This window comes from Petaurus breviceps, unplaced genomic scaffold (genome assembly GCF_028583685.1).
Source record: "Petaurus breviceps papuanus isolate PSGF00001 unplaced genomic scaffold, PetGlider_PUasm1.0 454, whole genome shotgun sequence".
NCBI classification, from domain to species: Eukaryota; Metazoa; Chordata; class Mammalia; order Diprotodontia; family Petauridae; genus Petaurus; species Petaurus breviceps.
The window spans coordinates 2840533-2862228 of NW_027186342.1; the positions used below are offsets into that span (position 1 = coordinate 2840533).

Below are 21696 nucleotides of genomic sequence, written 5' to 3' on the forward strand. Positions count from 1 at the left end.
CATCTGTACCCTAGGCCTGGGTGTCCATCTTATCCAGTAAGAGGAACAACTCCCCTCTTCACCTTCCCTCCCTTCCTTCCTTCTTCTCAATCCTTGAGGCAGCCTGAGGGTCAGATATCTGAAATTCAAAGGGATTTCATCCAAGGTGGGATCTAAACTGGGCTCCTCCTATTCCAGAAGCAGAGCTTTCCCCAATGGACCTTGAAGTTGCCCTATCTCTTCTGATTCTACCCAAAGGTTGTAGCTGATTGCTTTGGACAGTCTACAAAAATTCATTATAAGATCCCATGGTTCCTGGTCATGTCCAATCAAGAAAAGTGGCTACACCTACCACAAGTTCTAGTTCTCCTGTGAATGGTGACCTACCTCTTGGAAGAAGAGCTGTTTCAATATAGGGTAAAGACAGATATTGACTCAAACATCATCTAAGAATGTGCTAAGCGGGGCGGCCAGGTGGTTCAGTGAGAAAGAGCGCTGGCTCCAGTGTCAGGATGACCTGGGGATCGAATCCAGGCCCAGATACTTGCCACCACACCCAGAAATAACTGGCCATGTAACCTTGAGCAAGTTACTTGACCCTGATTGCTTATTAAAAAAAAAAAATAATGTGCTAAGGAATATATTAAAAAATTTGGAGATCATGGCCCCTTGCCGGCAATGGATCTTATATTTTTGTTGGGGGGGGGGGGGGGGGGTGAAGCAAGGAGTTGTTAGTAGACAGAAAGGTATAAAGAGAGCAGTTTAAGTGTATAAGGGAAGTGTAACCCCCCATCTCTTATAACCAAAGTTCCTTTAAAGAGAACAGCAATCAGTTCAATTTACCAGCACTTAATTAACTTATAAATAGGCACCCTGCTAGAAAAATGGGAAAAGAGGAGAGGGTCAGGAACACAAAACATGTATAATAAAATACAAAACCATTTCCAAGGGGAAGGCACAAGCAACTGGGGTGATCAGTGATGTAGGAGAGAGCAGTGGAACAGAAGTATGAAGGACTAAGGGGTCCAAGAGACAGAGGTGAAGAGGGAATAGTGTGATAGAGTGGGAGGAGTGGTAGAGTGGGTTCAAATCCTGTTTGGGTCACTTTGGGTAAATCACTGAATGTTTCTGAGTTTCTGCTTTCTCCTCTGTAAAATAAGGGGACCGGCAAAAGATGGCTTTGAGGTCCTCTCCAGTTCTAGGAATGCATTCTAGGCATGGATAGACAAGTTAGGGCACAGGGATGGTATAGAAAGGCAACCCAATTAGCTGAAACATAAGAATATGTGAATGAGATGAATATAAAATAAGCCTGGAAATGTAGACTGGAGCTAGACTGTTAAAGACAAACAGAAGAGGAGTTGGTATCAGATTAAAAGCAAGAGGGAGCCACTGGAATTTCTTGAGCACCATCAGGCCTACATTTTAGGAATAGCAAGCTGGCAGTAGTGAGGAGGATGGACTGGAGAGAGAAGATACTGGAGGTAGAGAGACCTATTAGGTCTTGGCAAAATGAGAACCTGAACTAGGACAGTCATGATGTGACAGCTGCTAGATCTATCTGGTGATAGAACAGACAAGGACTGGTAACCAGCTGCCTGTGAGGCCGAAGGGAGAGGGAAGGTTAGAACATGGTTGTGAGGTTAGGAACCGAGGTGACTGGAACAATGGTATGCTCTCAAAAGAGGGAAAGGGTTTTATGGAAAGATAGTAAGTTTTGTTTTAGACATGCTGAACTTAAGACACCTATGGGATGTTTAGATGAAAACCTCTGCAACTTGCCCTGTGGTGTAAATAACAGGTCTTGAACCATTTTGTCTACAAAGAACTCTCTAGAGTGAATTCAAATTAATTTTTAAATCACTTGGATAGCAAAGATTTTTCCTAGTGTTGGTTAGAGACCTCCCTACCTGAACTGACTCCCCATTCCCAGCAAAGAAAAATTCCTCAGATGGTTATCTTCTCAAAAGTTCATAGCACCAGTTATCATTTCAGAGAAAGCTGTGGCACTCACACCAAGGTTGATGCCTCAGGTGAGCTGAAAAAAGTAAAAGCAGATTCTTCTGATTCCTAGTCAGACATTCTATTCACTACACTCCCTGACTCCCAGCAATCGGAAAAAACCAAAAGAAACCTTTATCCATACAGATCCCTCAGGTACTGATGCCAGAGAGACAGACAGAGACAGAGAGAAGGGACTTACTCCGAGAAGCCTTTCCACTTGAGTAGGTATTCCACTTGCCCCTTAACCACGCGTCTGTCTAACACCTTCTCCACGACGTACTCCTCCTCATCCTCTGAAGATGAACTATCGGCTGTTCGCTTGGTTTTCTTTCCCATAGCGCACGATGTTTCACCTGAAGGACTAAGGCCACCCGGTTCCTGCAAATGGGAAGGGCAAGGCAGTTAGGACCCATGGTGAGGGTTTAATCTTTTTCAATCTCTGCCTCCAGGGAAATTGAGAAATTGAGTCTTGAGTCCCTAAAGGAATAGTTTCAGAGATAAGTACTAAGAAATCCATAGATAAATGGGTCAACTCCAAACAACTCAACTCTCAAACCCTTTTCTCCAAAATTGTAGAGATTACAAAGGGCCCTGAAGGCCAGGCTAGTCAGTCCTATTGGCTTATATTTGGGAAGTGCTTGCTTATTTTGGTGTCTAAATTCAAGCCAAGAGATTTAAAGCATGCAATTCTTAAAAAAAAATTAATGCCACTTAAAATATCATTTTTCCTAATAATTTTGACCAGGCCCTTAATTGTAGAACAATGGTTCTTTAGCGATACAATTTAGGGACTCCCTTAAGCAACCTAAGTTTTGTTTCCCTAGGGATATTAACCTATAAAAATGAAGCTGATCTCAACACCTCTCTACCCTCCCCTTTAAAACTCTTCTTGTGGCAAACCTACCTTTGCTTGGGAAGAGTGGGTAGGCAGAAAATGCTTAGATATTAGACACAGGAAATTAAAGTAGAAGATGATCTACTAATTAATTCCAAAGGCTAAACCAGTACAAACATCTAGGGAGGCAACTCTCCTCTCCTCAAATTAAGTTGACTCTTGAGCCAAGGAGGAAGAAAAGAAGACCCCCAGTCTGAAGATTCCAACATGGGAACTAAAAATACAGAGAGGCTATTCATAAGTTAGACTCTAGAGTAAAGGCAAAAGCAAAGGAAAACACAAATAGAAATCGAGTGAAGCTGAGAAATATGTTACTCTAGGGGATGTTCAACAGGGAATCAAGTTTTTAAACTGCCAAGTCATCACAGTCGTTGTCAACACAACCACCACCACCACCACCACCACCACCACCATTTTGGATTTTCTATTTGTGTTAAATGGTCCCTACTGTCTGGGATAAGGGAGTAAGAAAAACTGTTCCCTCCGCAAAACTCCATTTTGATTTTGCTGTCATCTTTAGAGGTGCTTCTGTGTGCCCTAAGAAAAACAAAATTTTCTTTCTGGCCAGAAGTTCATTCCAGAAAAGTGGAGAGGACAGCTCTTAAGGGTTTGCTTTAAGACAGGATAATCACTATGACTTGAGTTGATGAGGGGGAAGAAAACAGGTAGCTGTGTTGATTGCTTTTATGAATTAATTTCAAATAAACAAGAGAGAGAAAGAACCTATGGATGTAGTTAGAAATTATAGCTCCAGGGATTTAAATATCCAGCCAGAAAGGAGTCTTGGTTTGCCCACAAATACTCCCCACCCAGCATTGTTCCTGGAGTGTAACTCAAGAGTTTTTTGCATATTGGGGGTAAGGGAAGGTTGGAAGGGAAGGAAGAAGAAAAGGAAAAGGGGGCAGGGACATTTAAAAATTCATTCTCCATCAGTTTGGAAAAGCTCCTTAAGCTTCTCTAGGGGGAAATGTGGTTTATTTGAAATAAAAAATGACCAATAAAAGCAGACACCGACCTCAGCAGAGACAGGAAATGTCATGTTCCAGCAGAGCACCCCCCTGCTCCCCCCACTCACCTTGGAATTTCCGGGAGCATGGCAGTTTAGGTCAGAGCGCTGGGGTTAAAACCAGCTCTGTGTTTAACTGCATGGTGGCCACGGCCTCTTTTTGCCTCACCAGGGAAAAGAGGGATTTACATTTGTTTCGGCTCAGTTTGAAGAGGGAGCATTGAGAAAAATCTCCCCTCGAACATTCAGGCAGTAAAGAGGCCCAAGCGGGGCAAGAAGAATGATGGCCCCCTCTTTTACCTACCGGATCTCCCCAGCTCTTTCTTTCCCTCTGGGCTAATAGGAGGGGCCTCCCCTCCCAGGTCTGGGGCCTGGCGGGGTGGCAGCTCCCCCGCCCCCACCCAGCTGTCTAGGCGCCACTGCGCAGCTGCCACGGTGCGTTGCCAAGGCAACTGGCAGCAGCACTCGAGGGGGAGAGGCGGTCGGAAAAGTTAAAAGGCTGAACTTTCCTTTTCAGTGAAAACTGGGAGGAGAGGCTGGCCGGCGCCTCCGGGCCCCGCTGGCGGCCTCGGCTCTACAATCGCACTGCACTCTCTCCTGAAGGCAGTCTCACCAAACCAAACCGTGGGCAAAACACACACACAAATTTGTGGTCCGGACTTGGGGGAACAATCAACTAAATGCAAATGGGTAACAGCTGGTCCGACGAAGGTCTGCAAAGGCTGTCCCTCTCACTTAGGCCTGGAATTAGCCGGGAGGGAGGGAGGCAGCGGTTCTCACCCCCATTTTACAGGCAAGGAAACGAAGGCTCAGAATGGGCCAGACTTCCCGGGGGGAAAGAGGGAGCGAGAAAGGGGGGGAGGCAAGGGGCCGGGGCAGGAAAGCGGCCCAAGGGGTGAGGGCCACCCCGCCGCTGCTCTCCTCCCAGGGAGGGCCTATCATTTACAGGTGAGGAAACTGAGGCCCAGGGCACAGAGACAAAGACTGCAGAGCCAGGTCCCAGGACGCCAAGTTCATTCACTGTGAGGAAAGAAAAGCTAAGGCACCCAAACACGCCTCGGATTTACAATTTGTCATTAAATGGCTAAAAGACTCCGCTCATGTTAACAAAGGAAGGAAATAGGGCCGAAGGCCTGACCGCCCTTACCTGCGAACCCCGCAGGTCCAGTCTCGGGGCGGCGGACATCTTAATAAAATCACTAAAAGCGCGGCGGACAAGGTGAGAGAAGGCAGGCTGATGCAGACCGGGAGAGGGCACCGCGGCTCACCCCGCGCTCCTCCCAGCTCTAAGGGGCCATCCCCTCGCGGCCCCGGCCCTCTCCTGGCGAACAGGCCTCTTCAGAGCCGGGAGGTGCTGCCAGGGTTAGCAGGGAAGAGACGGGATGGACAAGAGAACCACTCAAATGTGCGGCAGCGGGGGGGGGGCTAGTGGTCATTTACTGAGGCTATTTATTGAGAAAAAGGAGCAGCATAGAAATTACAAGATTTTCTCACATTAGGCAGGCATCAAAAAGAAATCCATGGAATAAAAACTGCAGGTTTCCACTTCCAGGAGTCAAACAATTGTGCCAATCTTGCCTTTTCTTACTAATTGTTCTGTAACTTTGATCTGGGGAATATGGGCAAAGCACTGCTTTAGAAATAAGAATTATTAACTCGAGGGGCGGCTAGGTGGCCCAGTACTCAGCTCTGGAGTCAGGAGGTCCTCAGTTCGAAGCCGGCCTCAGACACTTAACACTTACTGGCCGTGTGACCTTGGGCAAGTCACTTAACCCCAATTGCCTTGCCTTTCCCCCTCCAAAAACAAAAACCCAAACTTGCTATGTGAGTACAGTGAGCCTCAGCTCAGTTTCCCTACCTATCAAATGAGCCACCTGTGTCCCACTCCTTCCTTCCCAACAAGGCAATGAGTTTACCCAAAAGGCTGAAAGAGAAGAGTAGGGTGAGGGCATGCTAGGGTCCTGTTGGAACAGCAGCAGGAAATCTCTGACCTTCCAAATTCCAGAACTATTATCACATGCTGAGGGGTAAAGTAACCCTTACAGCTAAACAAGTAAAGGCAGCAACAAGACAGGAACAACAGCAGATTTGGGAAGTGCCGCTCTTTGAAGCAGCAGGGACTAATACGCCTTCAGAGAACATGCCCAGGTATGTTCAGTTCTCAAAGGCAAAAACACTCATCATCACTACTGGAGAGTCGGCACTGCTCTGGGGACTGCAGGCTGAAAAGAGTAACTAATAGCAACTGGTAGTATAAGAGAGTGAGAGGGTGGAGGAGAATGTTAGCAGCAGGGAATTTCTGTGGATCATTCAAGAAAGGAAAAGAAACATTTGCAAAGGGAGAAACACACAAAGTTCTGAACCTCCTCTCTGCTCCCCTCTCCCCCCCTCCCCACCGGAGAGAGGAAGAGGCAGCTCTGGTCATTTCACTCCTCCAGGGGCACCTTTAAGAAATGCCCGAGGGCCACAGGGGCAGCAACACTTTTCCTTTTGGGAAACAGGTTCTGCAACAGCTGACGACAGATCAACTCTTGAGTCTTTGCCAAGAGTCAGAGTCCAACCCTAATATGCCGTAAAGAATGGCATGCAGTTGTCCGGTAAATCTCCCGGACAGTCACAGATCAGAAGCTGGCAAGGATGACGACATGGTTCTGATGGAATGTGTCTTATCTTAACCTTGAAGTTACAGATCTGCTCAGGGGCAGCAGTGAGAAATGAGAAATGCACTCAGACAGCAGAGGGGACATAATTCTCTCTTAGACAGCTCGACCCAGTGTATTAGGGTCAAATGAAACACAAAGCTGGACGGACAATTTAAGGGCCGTGGCCTGCACCAGATAAAGCAGCAAGACTGGTGGTTCACATTGAGCATGGGAGGAGGCGACTCACCAGCATGAGAAATGAGACAGTTGCTGGCAGGATGATAGAGTGATTAAGGTGGAATCTAGATACCATGCAAGAAGAAATTGAGGACAAGCGTCCAAGTGCAACCTTATCCTTGTGGAAACTGCCATGGGATGGGCCTGATGCTTCTCATGTTTCTACAGAAAGTCTTTCAAGCAAAACAGCTCTGGACCCTCTCTCTCCTGAGCACTGGTGGAGAGCTTTCTGGTAAAGGCATCATCCATAGATCAATTCCAGCAGCTAGGACCTTGAGGGACAAGAGGCTAGGGGTACTGTCAGGTTTTATCAAGGCTTTGGTTCAGCAATGAGGCAAATTTGCTATACAGACGTCTAAACGCTAGGGTTGTTCCTTCCAAGAGTCTGCTGGGAGAAAGCACTTGAGCCAGACTGCCGGTAAGCTAACCACCAGAAAGATATCAAAGGGCTTTTATAGTCAGGCACAGTCAGAACTCACATTCCAAGCTGCTGACAGGCAAGATCATTCTACGGATGAATTCTCTGAAAAGCAAAAGGGGTTAACTGGGGAGTTGGGGAAAGGAAGAGAACCTATAAGACAGAAAGGTAAAGAATTTTAAAAATATCAGCTAATCTTCATCAATCAGACATTGTTCTCTATGATTGTAGAGAATCCTGGGGTAGTTAATAATGAATTTCATAGTTGTTTCTTTCAACAGAAGATCAAGCCAATCCCTGAACTACTGAACTAACCACACTGGACCTCTAGTATTTATATCAATTTTGTTTCTTGGTCACAGCTTTCAATGCCAGACCCTTTTGTAGCTTGTTTTGGGCCACATGTGGAACACATTTTCATTACCTCTCCATGACTGATGGCAGACAGTGTATGTCCTTAAGCTTGCCTTTAGGGGAAGTTTGGTAGTGTTTAAAATACGGCATCTGTTAGCATGCCTTGCACCACCAGGCAAGTCAAAGACAGATCTTTTGAGGAAGAAGACAGGCTAACTACTATAAAAGATGGACTACAATGATGCCTTGATCGGTTTTTAAAAGATTTCAATAAAATCCTAGCCCACTAAGAATACAGTTTCTTTTCTACATTGTCATTAGTGAAAAAAGAAAAAAAGCCCAAAGTTAAATGTTAGGACAGGAAAAGGTTATAAATAAAATCTTTTTACCATATGGGAGAAAAACAACAAAAAATCTTGGATGGTTAAGTTAGACTGGAGCCTCCATCTACTCTCCTACTCTAGGGGATAGAGAGCCTGCCTGAACTGAAGAGGCCTAGCAAATGATTCGGGTGAAGATTAAACATTATCTACAATGCTAATAATATATAACCAATCCTTCACTATGTCCCATCCAGCCTTATGACAGGGAAATGAGCTCAAACCCAAATTTGAAAAGACTGCTTTAATCTGCTTCATATCTGTTCTTTGTACTGATTGAGTACTGATGGTCTTAGGCATGTTACATGAATGGCATAACCATTTATAAAGATGTTTTCTTCCACTGGATTGATGATTTCCAAAGTAGTAGCCGTGTGGCATTTTAACAAAAACATACCACAGAGATGCACATTACAGCTGTCCTGGCTGTCTCAGGTTTTGTTAGATGGGCTGATAACTATCACTCCACCTCTACCAAAAAGCCCAGGAGCACCCAATTCATGGAGTTAAAAGCTGTTTAAATGGCTGTTTAAAAGCCTGGATTAGGATAGAGTTGGGGAGAAAGATTAACTGTGGTTGTTAACAGCCCTATCATTAACAAGCCACATACAGACTACACAAACTTTATTAACAGAGAGGAGTGACAGGAAAGGAAAAATCCTGGTTAGCACCGTTCCAGATGATGTTCTAAGTCATGCTAAAACACAGTTTCAGCTGCAGTTGAAATTCAATTACCCAGGGACTAATTATCTTAAGTTTATCTAGGCCTTCTTTCTTGGGCCACTTCCTGGCATATTTACACCTCCCAATAAAGGGTGGATGGAACTACCAGGAATAGTCTAGTTAACTTGGCTTATTTTTTTAATTAGCTGAAAGAGGAGGTCACTTTGAAGATTTCACTTATCTCCTCTTAAACTACCACAAAAATTAGTTGAATTTGTAATACCCAGAGTCTGGTTTGATGAAATGACATATTTATCAACCAAATTACTAATTTTAGAAACTAAACAATTATCTGGATATATTTTTTAAAATCGCTTTGAAGTAGTGATAGAACATGACCCCACTCAGGTTGGGCAGACCTAAGAAGAACTTCACCATGACAAAGACTATGGAAACTATGAGAGGGAGACTATGGAAACAGGCACCTGTTGAGCAGGAGAATATAATTTCCAGCTGTTGCCTTCTAGTAACCCCAGCTTTTGGACCAGTTAAGACTCATCTAAAGGCATACCCAGGTGGGTATTAAATGAAAAATTTATTTCCCCTCACAATCTTAAGGCCAAGATGGATCAAGTACTGAACCCACCATTTCCCAATCAGATCAAGCAATTCCCTTTGGTATTATATTTCACCACAATTAAAAAATTTTTAGCAGGAGGAAACTAGCTGTGTGGCCTTGGACAGATCCCTTAACTTTTCAGGGGTGGCTAGGTGACTACTTTTGTGAGTTAAAATCTAAACTGAGACACATACTAGCTGTGACTGAGCAAGTCACTTCACTCTGCCTCAATCTCCTCATTTGTAAAATGAGCTGAAGAAGGAAATCACAATCCACTCCAGTATCTTTGTCAAGAAAACCCCAAATGGGGTAGCAGAGTCGGACATGTAGAAGTTATTTTTTAAAAACAGACTGTAGTCATCTTTTTGAGAGCAGCGATCTTTTTGTCTCTATATCCCCAGTAGCTAGTAAGCACTTTAAAATGATTCATTCCATGCTTCAGTTTCCATATCTATGGATAATAAAGAATAGCTGCCACTACATTTTTAATCAATCTTGTGAGGATCAAATATACTTTGCTCACTGTGAAGCCCTATAGAAAGTATTAGTGATTATTAGGAATTTGTTATGTTACACTTTTCTTTGGCTTGCTTGCTTACTTATTTAGGGGGGAAAGGCCACTTTGATAGATTATATTTCCATATACCCAGTGTGTTAAAACAGAAGTTGAGAGTCCACTGATATTGTCATCAGAACCATTTCCAAGTACCAATCACTATATAATAAATAATATGACTTAGTAGCTACTCACATCACATCACAAGCATGAGTTTTGAAAATCAGCAGCTTTGGGGATGAAAATCAGCAAGATCATTGTGCTCATCCCTCTACTTCTAAAAAGAGGTATGCTTAAGACATAGCACAATTTGGGATTTTTCATTTTATTAACCAATGACAGGAATGCCACAAATAGAAAATTCGATTTGTATTTACCACAATCTGGAGTTTCAAAAATAATTAAACCCTGATCTGCAAATGTTGGTGAGGCGAAAGGAATTTGATATAACCCAACTAAGAGAGATGTAATTCAAAATACTGTAAAACTTCAGGGACTGGAAAAATGGCCAACATTCCTTCAATGTACAGTATAATTTTGTGCTTTGCCATCACTTTGGTGTATCTGCAACATGAATTATATTCAAGCCTTAGCCTACAATTTAGATAAATAGAATCAAAACAGTATTGAACTTTTCCCTACCCCATACAAGGGTATCCTTGGCAGCTCCTTAACCATCCATTACAATCCAGACCAATTTCTCTCTGTAGCAATTTAAAAGCTGTAAAAAAAATATAATGGGTGATGACAGGAGAAACAAACCCACACCAGAACTTATTGAACCTTGCAGGTCTTTGCAAGTGTCTCTATTGACATTTAAGTGTGAGTTACTGTGCCACAGTCTCATAAAAGTATGCTCAGTGCTCCAGATGAATTGATATTTAAAACAGCACACAAAGGCCACTACTAGACAAGCAGGTTAAAAGGACGGCTAATCTCCAACTACTGGGATCACAATTGGGTATTCCAATGAACTGTACTTGCCAAAATCTGCTTTTTTACTCAGAATTATAACTTAATTCTTCTGCCACCATGACAGGAAAAAAAAGTCTAGTTAAGTCTCTAATATTCAAAGGTTGAAGGCTTCCTCTTGACCCCCCAATTCTTCTTTCTTGCTTTTTGGAGGGCAATTGGGGTTAAGTGACTTGCCCAAGGTCACATGGCTAGTTTTGTGTGAAGTGTCTGAGGCCGCATTTGAACTCAGGTCCTCCTGACTCTATTCACTGTGCCACCTAGCTGCCCCTGACCTCCCAATTCTTCCCTTATATTGAAGGACTACCAACATACATGTGAGATGTTCCTTCAGATACCTCTCAATCACTCAATCTTGTTAACTCCTGAGATCTGATGGTTGTTTAGCTATTTTTCAGTCACTGACTCCATTTGGATCCTCCTGACTCCAGGCCCAGCTCTATCTGCCCTTCCCAAGATTTACACTTTCATTTTACCTCAGCGACACACAAGGATGGCCACATACTTGACCTCCCTGTCATGCAAAAGTATTACACTTTTTGATAGAAAACTTTGAAATTATATCATAATCTCCCTCCCTAAATCTATTTAGGCCCCACCCAGATCTTCAATCTACCTATCCCTCTCCCAGGCTACCAAGTGGGGTTAAGTGACTTGCCCAAGGTCACACAGCAAGTTAAGTGTCAAGTATCAGAAGCTGAAGTTGAATTCAGATCCTCCTGACTCCAGGGCCAGTGCTCTATTTACTGCACCACCTAGTGATTCTGATTTAATCCCTCTTCTTCTTTCTTCCCAAGCTTGACCCTACAATCAGTTATAGTCTACACTGATCTTTTATCTCTTGTACCTCTGCTTTTTTCAAGTTCATCCCTTGCCAAATCCCAGTTCTCAATTACTCCCACTACCCTCATTTTTTGCCCTCCCCTAGGCCAGTCCCTCTCTCTGTATCCTCGATCCCATCCCCCTCCTTTCCAGTAGATTAGCCCAATCATGTGCTCATTCTTTCCCCATACCTATAAACACAATCATCTATCGCATACAGATAAAACCCTTCACTAGACCCTACCCCCACCATCCACACAAACACACACACTCTCCTCCTTTTATCAATTTCTGAAGTTCAGTGTTTCTACATCTTCTTTCACCAATTTAAAGAAAACTACTCTCTCCAAAGTTACCAAAGGATCTTGTAACTCTACCTTTTCAGATGGGGGGGGCCCCCCCCACAAACATCAAGCCTCCATTTAAGGAAAGAGCTCAACTCCGACAACTCCTGCAGGCTGAACTCGTCTGGGACACGTTCAGGTTAAGTACCTTCTCCTCCTTCTTCCTCTCTTTAGAATATAAACTTGAGAGCAGGAACTTCCCTCCACCCCTTTTAGGCCAGCATAGTATCTACACATAGTAGGCACCTAATAAATGATTATAGATTTAGGTGCCAAACTTAATGGTAACTAAACACTAGGCCTGGTATTAGGAAAACCTGAGGGAAATATTTATAAATTAATAGCAGTGTGATGCTGGGCAAGTCACCTGTGAGCCTAATAGTTCTTTGGAAGGGATTTAGATAATTTTTTGTACAGTTTAGTAGAATGGTTTGCAGGAGGTGGGCACTTCAGTTCCCTCCCTACTCCTCCAGCTGCTTTCTCTCAACTTCTCTGAAGCATTAACACAGCAGACTAACTTTTCCTCCTTGATACTCTCTCCTCTGGGTTTTTGTGACATTGCTCTTTTGGGGTTTTCTTCCTACTTGTTTGATCATTTTCCAGGCCCCCTATCAGGCTTATTGTCCATGCCACACCCCTATGTGCTCCCTAGGCTCTCTCCAATGCCCTGTGCTTTCTTTCTGAGGGTGACCTCCTCAGTCCTGGAGGGATTAATTTTCTCTATGCAGATGGCTCTCACATCTATATATCCAGGCTCTTCAGAGCTGCAAGTCACAAATTTTCAACAGACTGCCTATCTGGTATTTCAAATGGCATATTCTATAGACATCTCAAATTCAAAGTGCCCCAAATTAAACTTATTATCTTAGTCCCCCCTATTTTTGTTGAGGGCATCACCATCCTTCCAGTTACCCAGGTTGGCACTGTTGGCACTGCTGACTCCTCTCTCCCTCACCCCTCACATATAACCAACTGCTCATTCTGTCATTCCTACCACCACCATATATCTCTTGCACCCTTTACTTTCTCCCTATTCATTGGGTCACTACCCTAATTAAGGCCTTCAGCACCTCTGGCCTCCTAACTGGTCTCTGCCCTCTCCTATCTACTCTCCAGATACCTGCCAAAATGATTTTCCTGAAGCACACAGGACCAACAGTATCACTACTCTGCTAAATCAACTGGAGCTCTTTTTTGAGTTTTAAAGCTGTTTGTTCATAACCTGGCCTCTACTGTCCTCCCCGGTCTTACACACATATCACTCCCCTTGCAATGTCCCCTCTCCTCCCTCTCTGCCTCTTAGAATACCTGGCTCAAATGCCACCTTCTTCAGTAAGTCCTCCCCCACCGGCTACCCCCAAGTATACTACATTTACTTTGTATGGACATATTTGAGCACTTGTCTCCTTGGATAAACTGTCAAGTGAGCTCACGGAGCAGCAGGGAACAAGTTCATTTTTGTCTTTGTGTATCCCCAGGAGACTGGAACACAGTAGGCTGATTAATGAATGCTTACTGACAGATTTAGTCTTTCTGGCCAAGCAGCCCTCTTTTAGCACCTCCACCAGCAGACATTAAGGGTAAATAAAAATACAACCAGGCAATTGTGCACAAGGGAAAGGGGAGTTACTGGGCTAGGGGTCCGGAAAATGAGATTTTTTTGTTCCCCTGGCTTACTGCTAGTAATACCTGTCCTCCCTACCTCTCAAGGTCAGAGGAACCTGGGGGCAGAGTACTTCTAACCTCATTTTATAAAGGAGGAAACTGGCTTAGTAGTGAAAGGACTTATCCATGATCACAGTGGCAGAGGCCGGCCTTCAGACTGGGATTCAAGTTTTGCTGCTTCCAAATCTAGTTCTAGACCCACCACAGCTGAGGCTTTTTGTGAAGATCCAACTGCTGGCCTACTGAGTACTTCAAACTAAATATCCTACAGACATCTCAAATTCAAGATGTCCCAAAACTGAACTTACCATCTGAGTTACCAGATTCCCCAGTTTTGTTGTGGGTGCCACCATCCTTCCAGCCACCCAGGCTAGCAATGTGGGCATTGCTGACTTGACTCCTCACTCTCCCTGAGAGTGAAGGAAGATGCTGTATGACCCATAAAGAGTGGGGTTGGGGGGAGCCCATAAACTTGGATGGGAAGAACAAATACATCTTTATTCTTACTAACCTCCAATTGAAAACGAGCATTTCCTTCCATTAAAGAATTTAGGCAACAAAACATGATTCTGAGAGGGGGTCAGTCAACAGGCTTCACCAGACTGCCATAGGGGTCTATGACATACAAAAGGGTTAAGATTCTGTGCCCTAGAACAGTGACTAAACTGTGGGTCTTGACCCAAAAATTTGGCCAAAAATTAGTTAAAAATTAAATGCCTAATGAATCCAAGGTGTTTCTGGTAGCCTATATTCTGGACCCAGAGCTCCCTCACTCAGCACTCCGGAATGCCCTCAGGCCATAGGAGTGGAAAAAGTTTAAGAAGCCCCCCCCCCCCCCCCCGCGCCCCAGAAAAAGACAAGGTGTGATGGTCAAAGAAATTACAACTAAGAATAAAATAAGGTTTCTGATTTATCTCTTGAGTTTCCTTTACCTATGCCTTTGCTCCCCATCCTCTTTCATTTTTATCATTCTTAAATGTAATCTATTGTGAAAGACCACACAAATCAGCTATCTGCTTATCCTACAGAGCTCTTGGATTCTCAGGGGTCAAGGGGCTGGCCTAAGGAATGAAACTCAAGACCTCTCAGCAGAGCCTGGATTGACCTCTTAGAAGGCAGGGCTTCAATTTCCTGAATTTAATTCTACATGCTAGCTGTACCCTGGACTACTCTCCTTTTTTTGGCCCCAAACATACGCTGATGATCCCTGGGAAATTCAACGACAAAACCAGAACAGAAAAGAACTCCTGAAAATTTCCCAGTGGTCAGGAAACAGCTGGAGGGGCCACAAAATATACCTCCTTACCCCATAGCCCAGTTTACTACAGCTCTTTCTTCTGCTAGTGTGTGAGAACAGACTCCCAGGCCTAAATGCATTCCACTCTTTTAAAAGAAAATAAAAGCCATGAAGGCCAAGACTAACTTTGACCATGGCCTCTTTAGTTTAAAGGCATAATTTCAGATTTGGAGGACTTTTGGCCTTTGGGAAGTAAAGAGAAAAGGCCTAGCATGCCCATTAAATTCTATTTAGAAAGCCCTTGCTTTAAAGAAGCTACAACACCAAGATATTAAGCACTGCTTTGAACAGGTCAACAAGTGAGTTAGTTATCCATTAGCAAGGGGAATGCCTAGAGCTTTGGTCAGAAACCCCAGTTAAACTAATCAAAGCTATTGTTTTTTAAACTTCCACAAAGACACTGATTAACCAGACAAATCATTCATTGAATCACAAGATATTAAGGTGGAGAATTAGGCCTTTAGGGTGGGGTATAGTAAACAAAGTACAAGAGGTTTAAAATGGAAGAGCTGAGTGACATGACAGACTACAAAAATTACTGGACACACCCATGAAATCTGTAAAATGGACACTACTTACCTCGATGGAGAAGAGGGCCTTTTGCAAACTCTAAATATATAGACATGAGTTATTAAAGCTTACCATCAAGTCACCATGAAACAGATAAGGTCCCTGAGATGCAGAGAGAACTTAGTTAAATTAAGTAACTTGTATCAAGAGAGCTCAGCTAGAGACAGGGGACACAGGGAGGGGGCTGCTCAAGCCACTTCTTCACTTCACCTCCAGCTTGACTCAACAAAGGTTTTCAAGAAATTATTAAAATACAGGTTTCAATTTTTATTTTTAAATTAAATTCTTCTAGGAAGGTGGAGATGTGAGGGGAACAGACAAAAAAAAAATAAGGCAAAAACCACATTCTTAAGGTTAGATGCAGAGTTTCACTTATGAATCAACCCTCTTAATCTTATCCTGGGCACATGCTAAGCCAAATATTGAGCATCCCAAAAGTCTTAGTGTATTTAAAGCTATTAAAATGTAAAACTGCACTAACATTTTTGGGAATATCCTGTATAGATGCCTAAGGAGGCAACACCCATCACCCCTGCCTACTCAGAGGTAAACTGAGGCAACTTTCCAAAGAAACCCTTGGCAGACTCAACAAAACAAATCCAGAATGGTCTACTATTGACATAGCTGCTGAGAGGAACAGTGTAGGTTTTTCCCCAAACATGCTGGCGGGCAGAGCTCCTGGACAGACTAAACATAGGCAGTTGTCACTGTGGGTGTTCTGCCAACACAAGTGTAAAGTTGTCATCAGAAATGAGTATGTGCCTCACAGTGGCTTACAGAAATCCCAACCAATCTGTGTCTTGGACTCTTCACAAGCCAACTCTCCTCTGGACGACCTGGATTCCTTCCCATTAGTGCAATTACTAGGAAGATTCATCTTTTACAAGTAGATGGGGGAAATCAAAGTTTATGTTTAGGAGAAGAGATGCTTGCCCAGAGTCCAAGTTCATCAATAATAATGTGTAAATAGTGACTACTAGAAAACCTTGCTGCAATTCTCCTTACTTAACTTTCCTGCATTCCTTCTTTAATTACACTACTTCCCTACCACTAGAAAGAGTGAGAACAAGGATTCAACTACTGATAAGCTAATTGGTAAGAAAAGTAGTCCTTAAAAAAGACAGGCTGGGGCAGATAGGTAGCACAGTGAATAGAGCACCCGCCTTGGAGTAGGAGGACCTGAGTTCAAATCCGACTCAGATACTTTATTTACACTTACTAGCTGTGTGACCTTGGGCAAGTCTCTTAACCCCAACTTCCCTGCCTTCCCCCTTCAAAAAAAAAAAAAAAGGACAGGCAGTTGGAGACATTTGGAAGAGGTGGGGAAAGAGATGAGCTGTTATTAGCCAACTACAATATGACTTATAAACCACTTTATGTTTGAAATTTAGTGATCAATAAGCCATATTGCCTCAATATAATCCAAGGACCTTTAGGCAGTTAGGTGGTACTGGGAATAAATATGGAGCATTGTACCTGAAGTCTGGAAAACCTGAGTTCAAATCTGACTTCAGACACTAGTTTGTGACCTTGGGCAAGTCATTTAACCTGTCTCCTTCAGTTTTCTTAACTACAAAATGGTGATAACAACTTCATCTACCTACTTCACAGGTTGTTGAGAGGATCAAATGAAATACTGTAAAACACTTAGCACAGTACCTGCCACCTAGTAGAAGCTTGATAAATACTTATTACTTCCTTTCACCTCCCTTTCTAAGGCTCCTACTGAGTGTCTATAGCTCCCCCCCCCTCTTTGTGAAAGGAGAAAGTCAGGGCAGTTGGGATTAAGCACATAGTAAGAGTTAAGTGTCTGAAGCTGAATATGAACTCAGGTCCTCCAGACTCCAGGGCTGGTGTGCCACCTAGCTGCCCCCAAGTCCCCTAACTTTTCACAGGACAGCAAATCAGGTCATCCTTCATTCATTTCCCCAACAACCTGAGACAAGCTTTAAGTTAAAACGGGTATCCTGCTCTCCAGTTTCCCAAATACCAAAGTCTTCCTTGAACATTAAACAGTCTTCAAGATAAATTGGCCTTTTGTTTTTCTTCAACCAGGCATGGAAAACACAAAGTATAAACATATTTTTTTCGTGAGTTTAATGTTAAATATAGTCAATAGAATCTTTACCAGCTCATTACCCGGAACTGGATTTTTCAGAGGCAGAAAACTGAATTCCTGTATGTTACACCACTAGGTCAAATGAGAATTTCTTTGGCACAAAGAACACCTCCACTGGTTCAATTCAGGGTTGACCTGGTTAGCAATAATGGATAGAAAATAAAAAGTCCCCACTTGTATAATGGTGGGGAGTTAACAGGCTAATATTTAGCAGAACATTTACTTAGCACCTTGGACTAGAAGTCTATTCATATTAAATTTACAACTTCTTTCTGTAAAACCCACTAAAATATTCCATGAGGAATAAACTGTGTGGTAGGGAAGGAAAGTTGGATACAAACTAAAAGAATTTCCTAAAGAATACAAGTGAATCATTCCCCAACTGAAAAATGGTAAAAGGATATGAACAGGCAGTTTTTCAAAGAAGAAATCAAAGCAATATATAGTCATATTAAAAAATGTTCTAAATCATTACTGTTTAGAGAAATATGAATTAAAACAACTCTGAGATATCATCTCACACCTATCAGATTAGCTAAAATGACAGAAGAGGAAAATAACAGATGTTGGGGGATGTGGAAAAACTAGGAACTTAGTATACTATGGGTGGAACGGGGAATTAACCCAACCAATTTGGAGAGCAATTTGGGATTATGCCCAAAGAATTATAAAACTGTGTATACCCTTTGACCCAGCAATACCACTATTAGATCTGTTTCCCAAGGTGATCAGGATTAAAAGAAAAGAACCTATACTTTTTTTTTTTTTTGCTTTTTGGAGGGCAATTAGGGTTAAGTGACTTGCCCAAGGTCACAAGGTTAGTTTTTGTGTTAAGTGTCTGAGGCCAGATTTGAACTCAGGTACTCCTGACTCCAGAGCCAGTGTTCTATTCACTGCACCACCCAGCTGCCTGGAAACCTATATATTCTAAAATATTTAAAGCAGCTCTCTTTGTGGTAACAAAGAAATGAAAAATCGCAGAGATACCCATCAATTGGAGAATGACTAAACAAGTTGTGATATATGACTGTGATGGAATATTAATTACTGTGCTATAACAAATAATGAACAGGTTGATTTTAGAAAAACATGGAAAGACTTGCATGAAATAACAGAGTGAAATGAGCAGAAACAAGAAAATGTTGTGTACAGTAACAGTAATGCTGTTTGAAGAATAACTGTCAATGACTGTTATTCTGAATATTATAAATATTCAAATCAACTACAAAGAACGTATGAAGGAAGATGCTAACCGCCTCTAGAGAAATAACGGATTAATAGAAATATGATTAGTATGGTTTTACATATGTGTGTATATATATGTATATATATATATTATGTGTGCACGTGTGTATGTTTTTACAAACACGAATCTATCTCAAATGGTGGCCTTCTCTAGTTAGGGTGAGGAGAGAGGGTGGGAGGGAAGCGGTTTGGAACTTAAAATGTAATTTAAAAAATTTTTTAAAGTGAAAAACTAAAAATAAACATACTTAATCAAAGACCATTGCTTACTTTAGCTGTATAAACCAAGAAGTTCTGGGGGCTTGAACCTGAAGCTATTCCAACCTCCCAGTCCTCACTCACTTAATTTGTCATTCAAACTGCCATGTTCACAAATTTCATATTTAACAGGCTGCAAAGATGAATCCCCACAGACAAGGTCCTTTCCCCAAAGATGGTAAATCAGCTGTCCAATCTTGACTGAAGGAGGGAGTGATTTGGGGACCTAGTTTCCAAAGGAAAAAGTGTGAACAAACGACTTGATTAAAATGACTTGTAAGAGGTTCAACCTAGCTGAAAATACAAGAAAGAATGAAATAAATAAGGCCCTCTTTGAACAAAAGCATACTCACACTCATGTTAAGCACTCAAACATCTGTGAAGACAACACAAATGTATAGCAAGTTAACAGGTTGGTAACAATAATAAAAATTTTAATGAATTTATGTTTTTATTCAACCAGGCATGGAAAACACAAAATATAAATATATTATAATACACTCTTCTTGAACAATGTGAAGCCTATGGATCTTTAAATAAAGAGCTCACATACTTGTTAATCTGGTTTTCAAAGTCTATTAAATGGGAAGATTCAATCAGAGTTCAAGGGGTTTCCCAGAGCCTATACCCCATCATTACTATCAAAATATGGTGTATCTCTTTTTCCCTAAGGTTAATCTCCAGTTTATGAGAGGAAGATAAAGGTTCAGATGAGATTCTCATCAAATTATTCATTTGCCCCCTAACTTTAAAACAAATGATGGAGAGAGTAGCATTAACTCATCTCATGTCATATACCGTGTGGTCAAATACTGAGATTATGTTTGGTTAGATCATGTCAGATAAATCCTGTTATTGTGGATAGGGAGCTGGCCTTGGAGTTAGGAAGACATGCCCAGTCTTTGGCACATATATCTTGGCTGGGTGATCCCCTGCAAGTCCCTTAATTAATCTGTGTCCCAGGAACTATGACACTCTAAGGAGTTTCTTGATTTCCTTACTCTGCACTTCCCTAAACCAATGAAATTATAGGGCATCCTCAGAACACTTCATCCTTTGCATAAACCAGAGAAAATGGGAATTAACAGGGAAGCAAATTTTGAGTTTTTACTTACCAAACGTCTTTTTAAAATTTCATTTCTTTTGTTATACAAAATCAGAAAGGACTATATAATAAAATTTCCTAAATTACACTACTTCCAAAGAAGCTCAATTTTTAACCCTTACAGAATTACTTAACCCATTTAGAACAAAGCATTTGATATCCTTTTCTTTCACAAAACGTGAATAGGAAGGGGGGGGGGGCCCAGGAAACACCAAAATTCCTCAAGGTTATCAATAGGCTTCCGGATTCCCCAAGGCATGCCTACTTGGGCAGTTTGAGATGACCAAATGACTAGGTAAAGAAAAGGAAAGGGGTGAGGTGGGGGTGTTGTGTGTGTATATTCATGCCTTAAAAAGCAAGTTCCAAACAAATATGTATGTTGTGTTAAAAAGAAAGGTTTCAAACACATGGTCTTGGCGAATCTGTGTATGTTAAAGAAAAATATAGTCTTGGAGTGTGTGTATATAGGGTACAAAGGCTCCAGACAAACATGTGGTTTTGGGGTGAGTGTGTGTGTGCTAAAAGGCAAGGTTCCAGACAAATAAGCAATCTTGGAGCGTGCTATGGGGGTACAAAGAAAGGTTCCAAACAAACATGTGGTCTTGGTCTGTCCCTGGCCTGCACTGGACCCTGAGAGGGGAGAAATGCCAAACTCAGGCAAGCACAGACGATCAATCAGGCTTGAGAGCACTACTGCGGGAACACGCAGAGGAGGGGGCAAGCCCACGGACCTCGGGGAAAAACAAGTCATCCCCTGGGGGTCCCCACCCCCAAAAGGCAAGCCTCCTTCCTTGGAACCCCAAATCCAAGCCCTCCCCCGCTAGAGCGCTGATTGGGCCGTCTCCCCGCGCGCTTTCCTTGCTTTGACCTCCTATTGGCTACTCGCCTCGTCCATCCACCTGAAAGGCCCGACCCTCATGTTTCACATTGGGCGCAGACCCTTGTCTCTCTGGCGAGCCCAGCCTCCCCGCGCACTTCTCTCCAATTTGCTTAGAGCGTCCCAGCTCAGGAAAGAACCCGCCTCCCGCCTTCCTGTGGCCCAAGGAGCGATGTCCGTTACTAGGAACCACCAAATGGAGATTCAATTGGACTATAGTCTTGTCAATCTTTTTCATCCATTGGGTTCCCTCCTATACAGCCATTGGAGAAGAGGACCGGCCATCAGGACAACTACACCCGCCCCCTGGTCTCCTATTGGTTGACCAATCCTGTCGCTCTTCCTCCGCCTCCCCCCACCCCAGCGGTCCATTCATTTCACACAATAACGGGCCCGATTGGAATTGCTCCAAGGACCTAGAAGTGCAGACATGGTTGTTTTCCACTTACCCGGGACTGAGAGCGTTCTCTCACCCTAACCTTGCCCCCGTTCCTCTGCGAAGAGGCCGGACCACAAGAAACCACCGCCGCCTTCTGCGCAACGCCAACCGCCCGCCAAAACGGATCCGCCGCTGCGCTTGCGCACGCGATCCAAGGAAGGACCCTTCCTCCGCCCACTGCGCCTGCGCAGAAAGAGACAAACCTCCCGCCACTGCGCAGGTGTATTACA

The 21696-nt window shown here is 43.0% G+C and overlaps 1 protein-coding gene across 4 annotated transcripts in view; it reads right to left on the reverse strand.

Moving 5' to 3' along the window:
* The window catches only part of CBX5 (chromobox 5), a 41237-nt gene extending 19593 nt beyond the window's left edge, over nt 1–21644 (reverse strand). Inside the window, exons 1-2 of one of the 4 annotated variants that reach the window (XM_069101293.1) lie at nt 21477–21644; nt 2183–2361 (exon numbers count right to left, since the gene is read on the reverse strand). In XM_069101293.1, coding sequence (XP_068957394.1) covers nt 2183–2319 — 137 coding nt within the window. In that variant the 5' untranslated portion in view covers nt 2320–2361; nt 21477–21644. The other 3 variants (XM_069101290.1, XM_069101292.1, XM_069101291.1) reach the window with 3 other exon arrangements.
* Between the last annotated feature and the right edge of the window lie 52 nt (nt 21645–21696).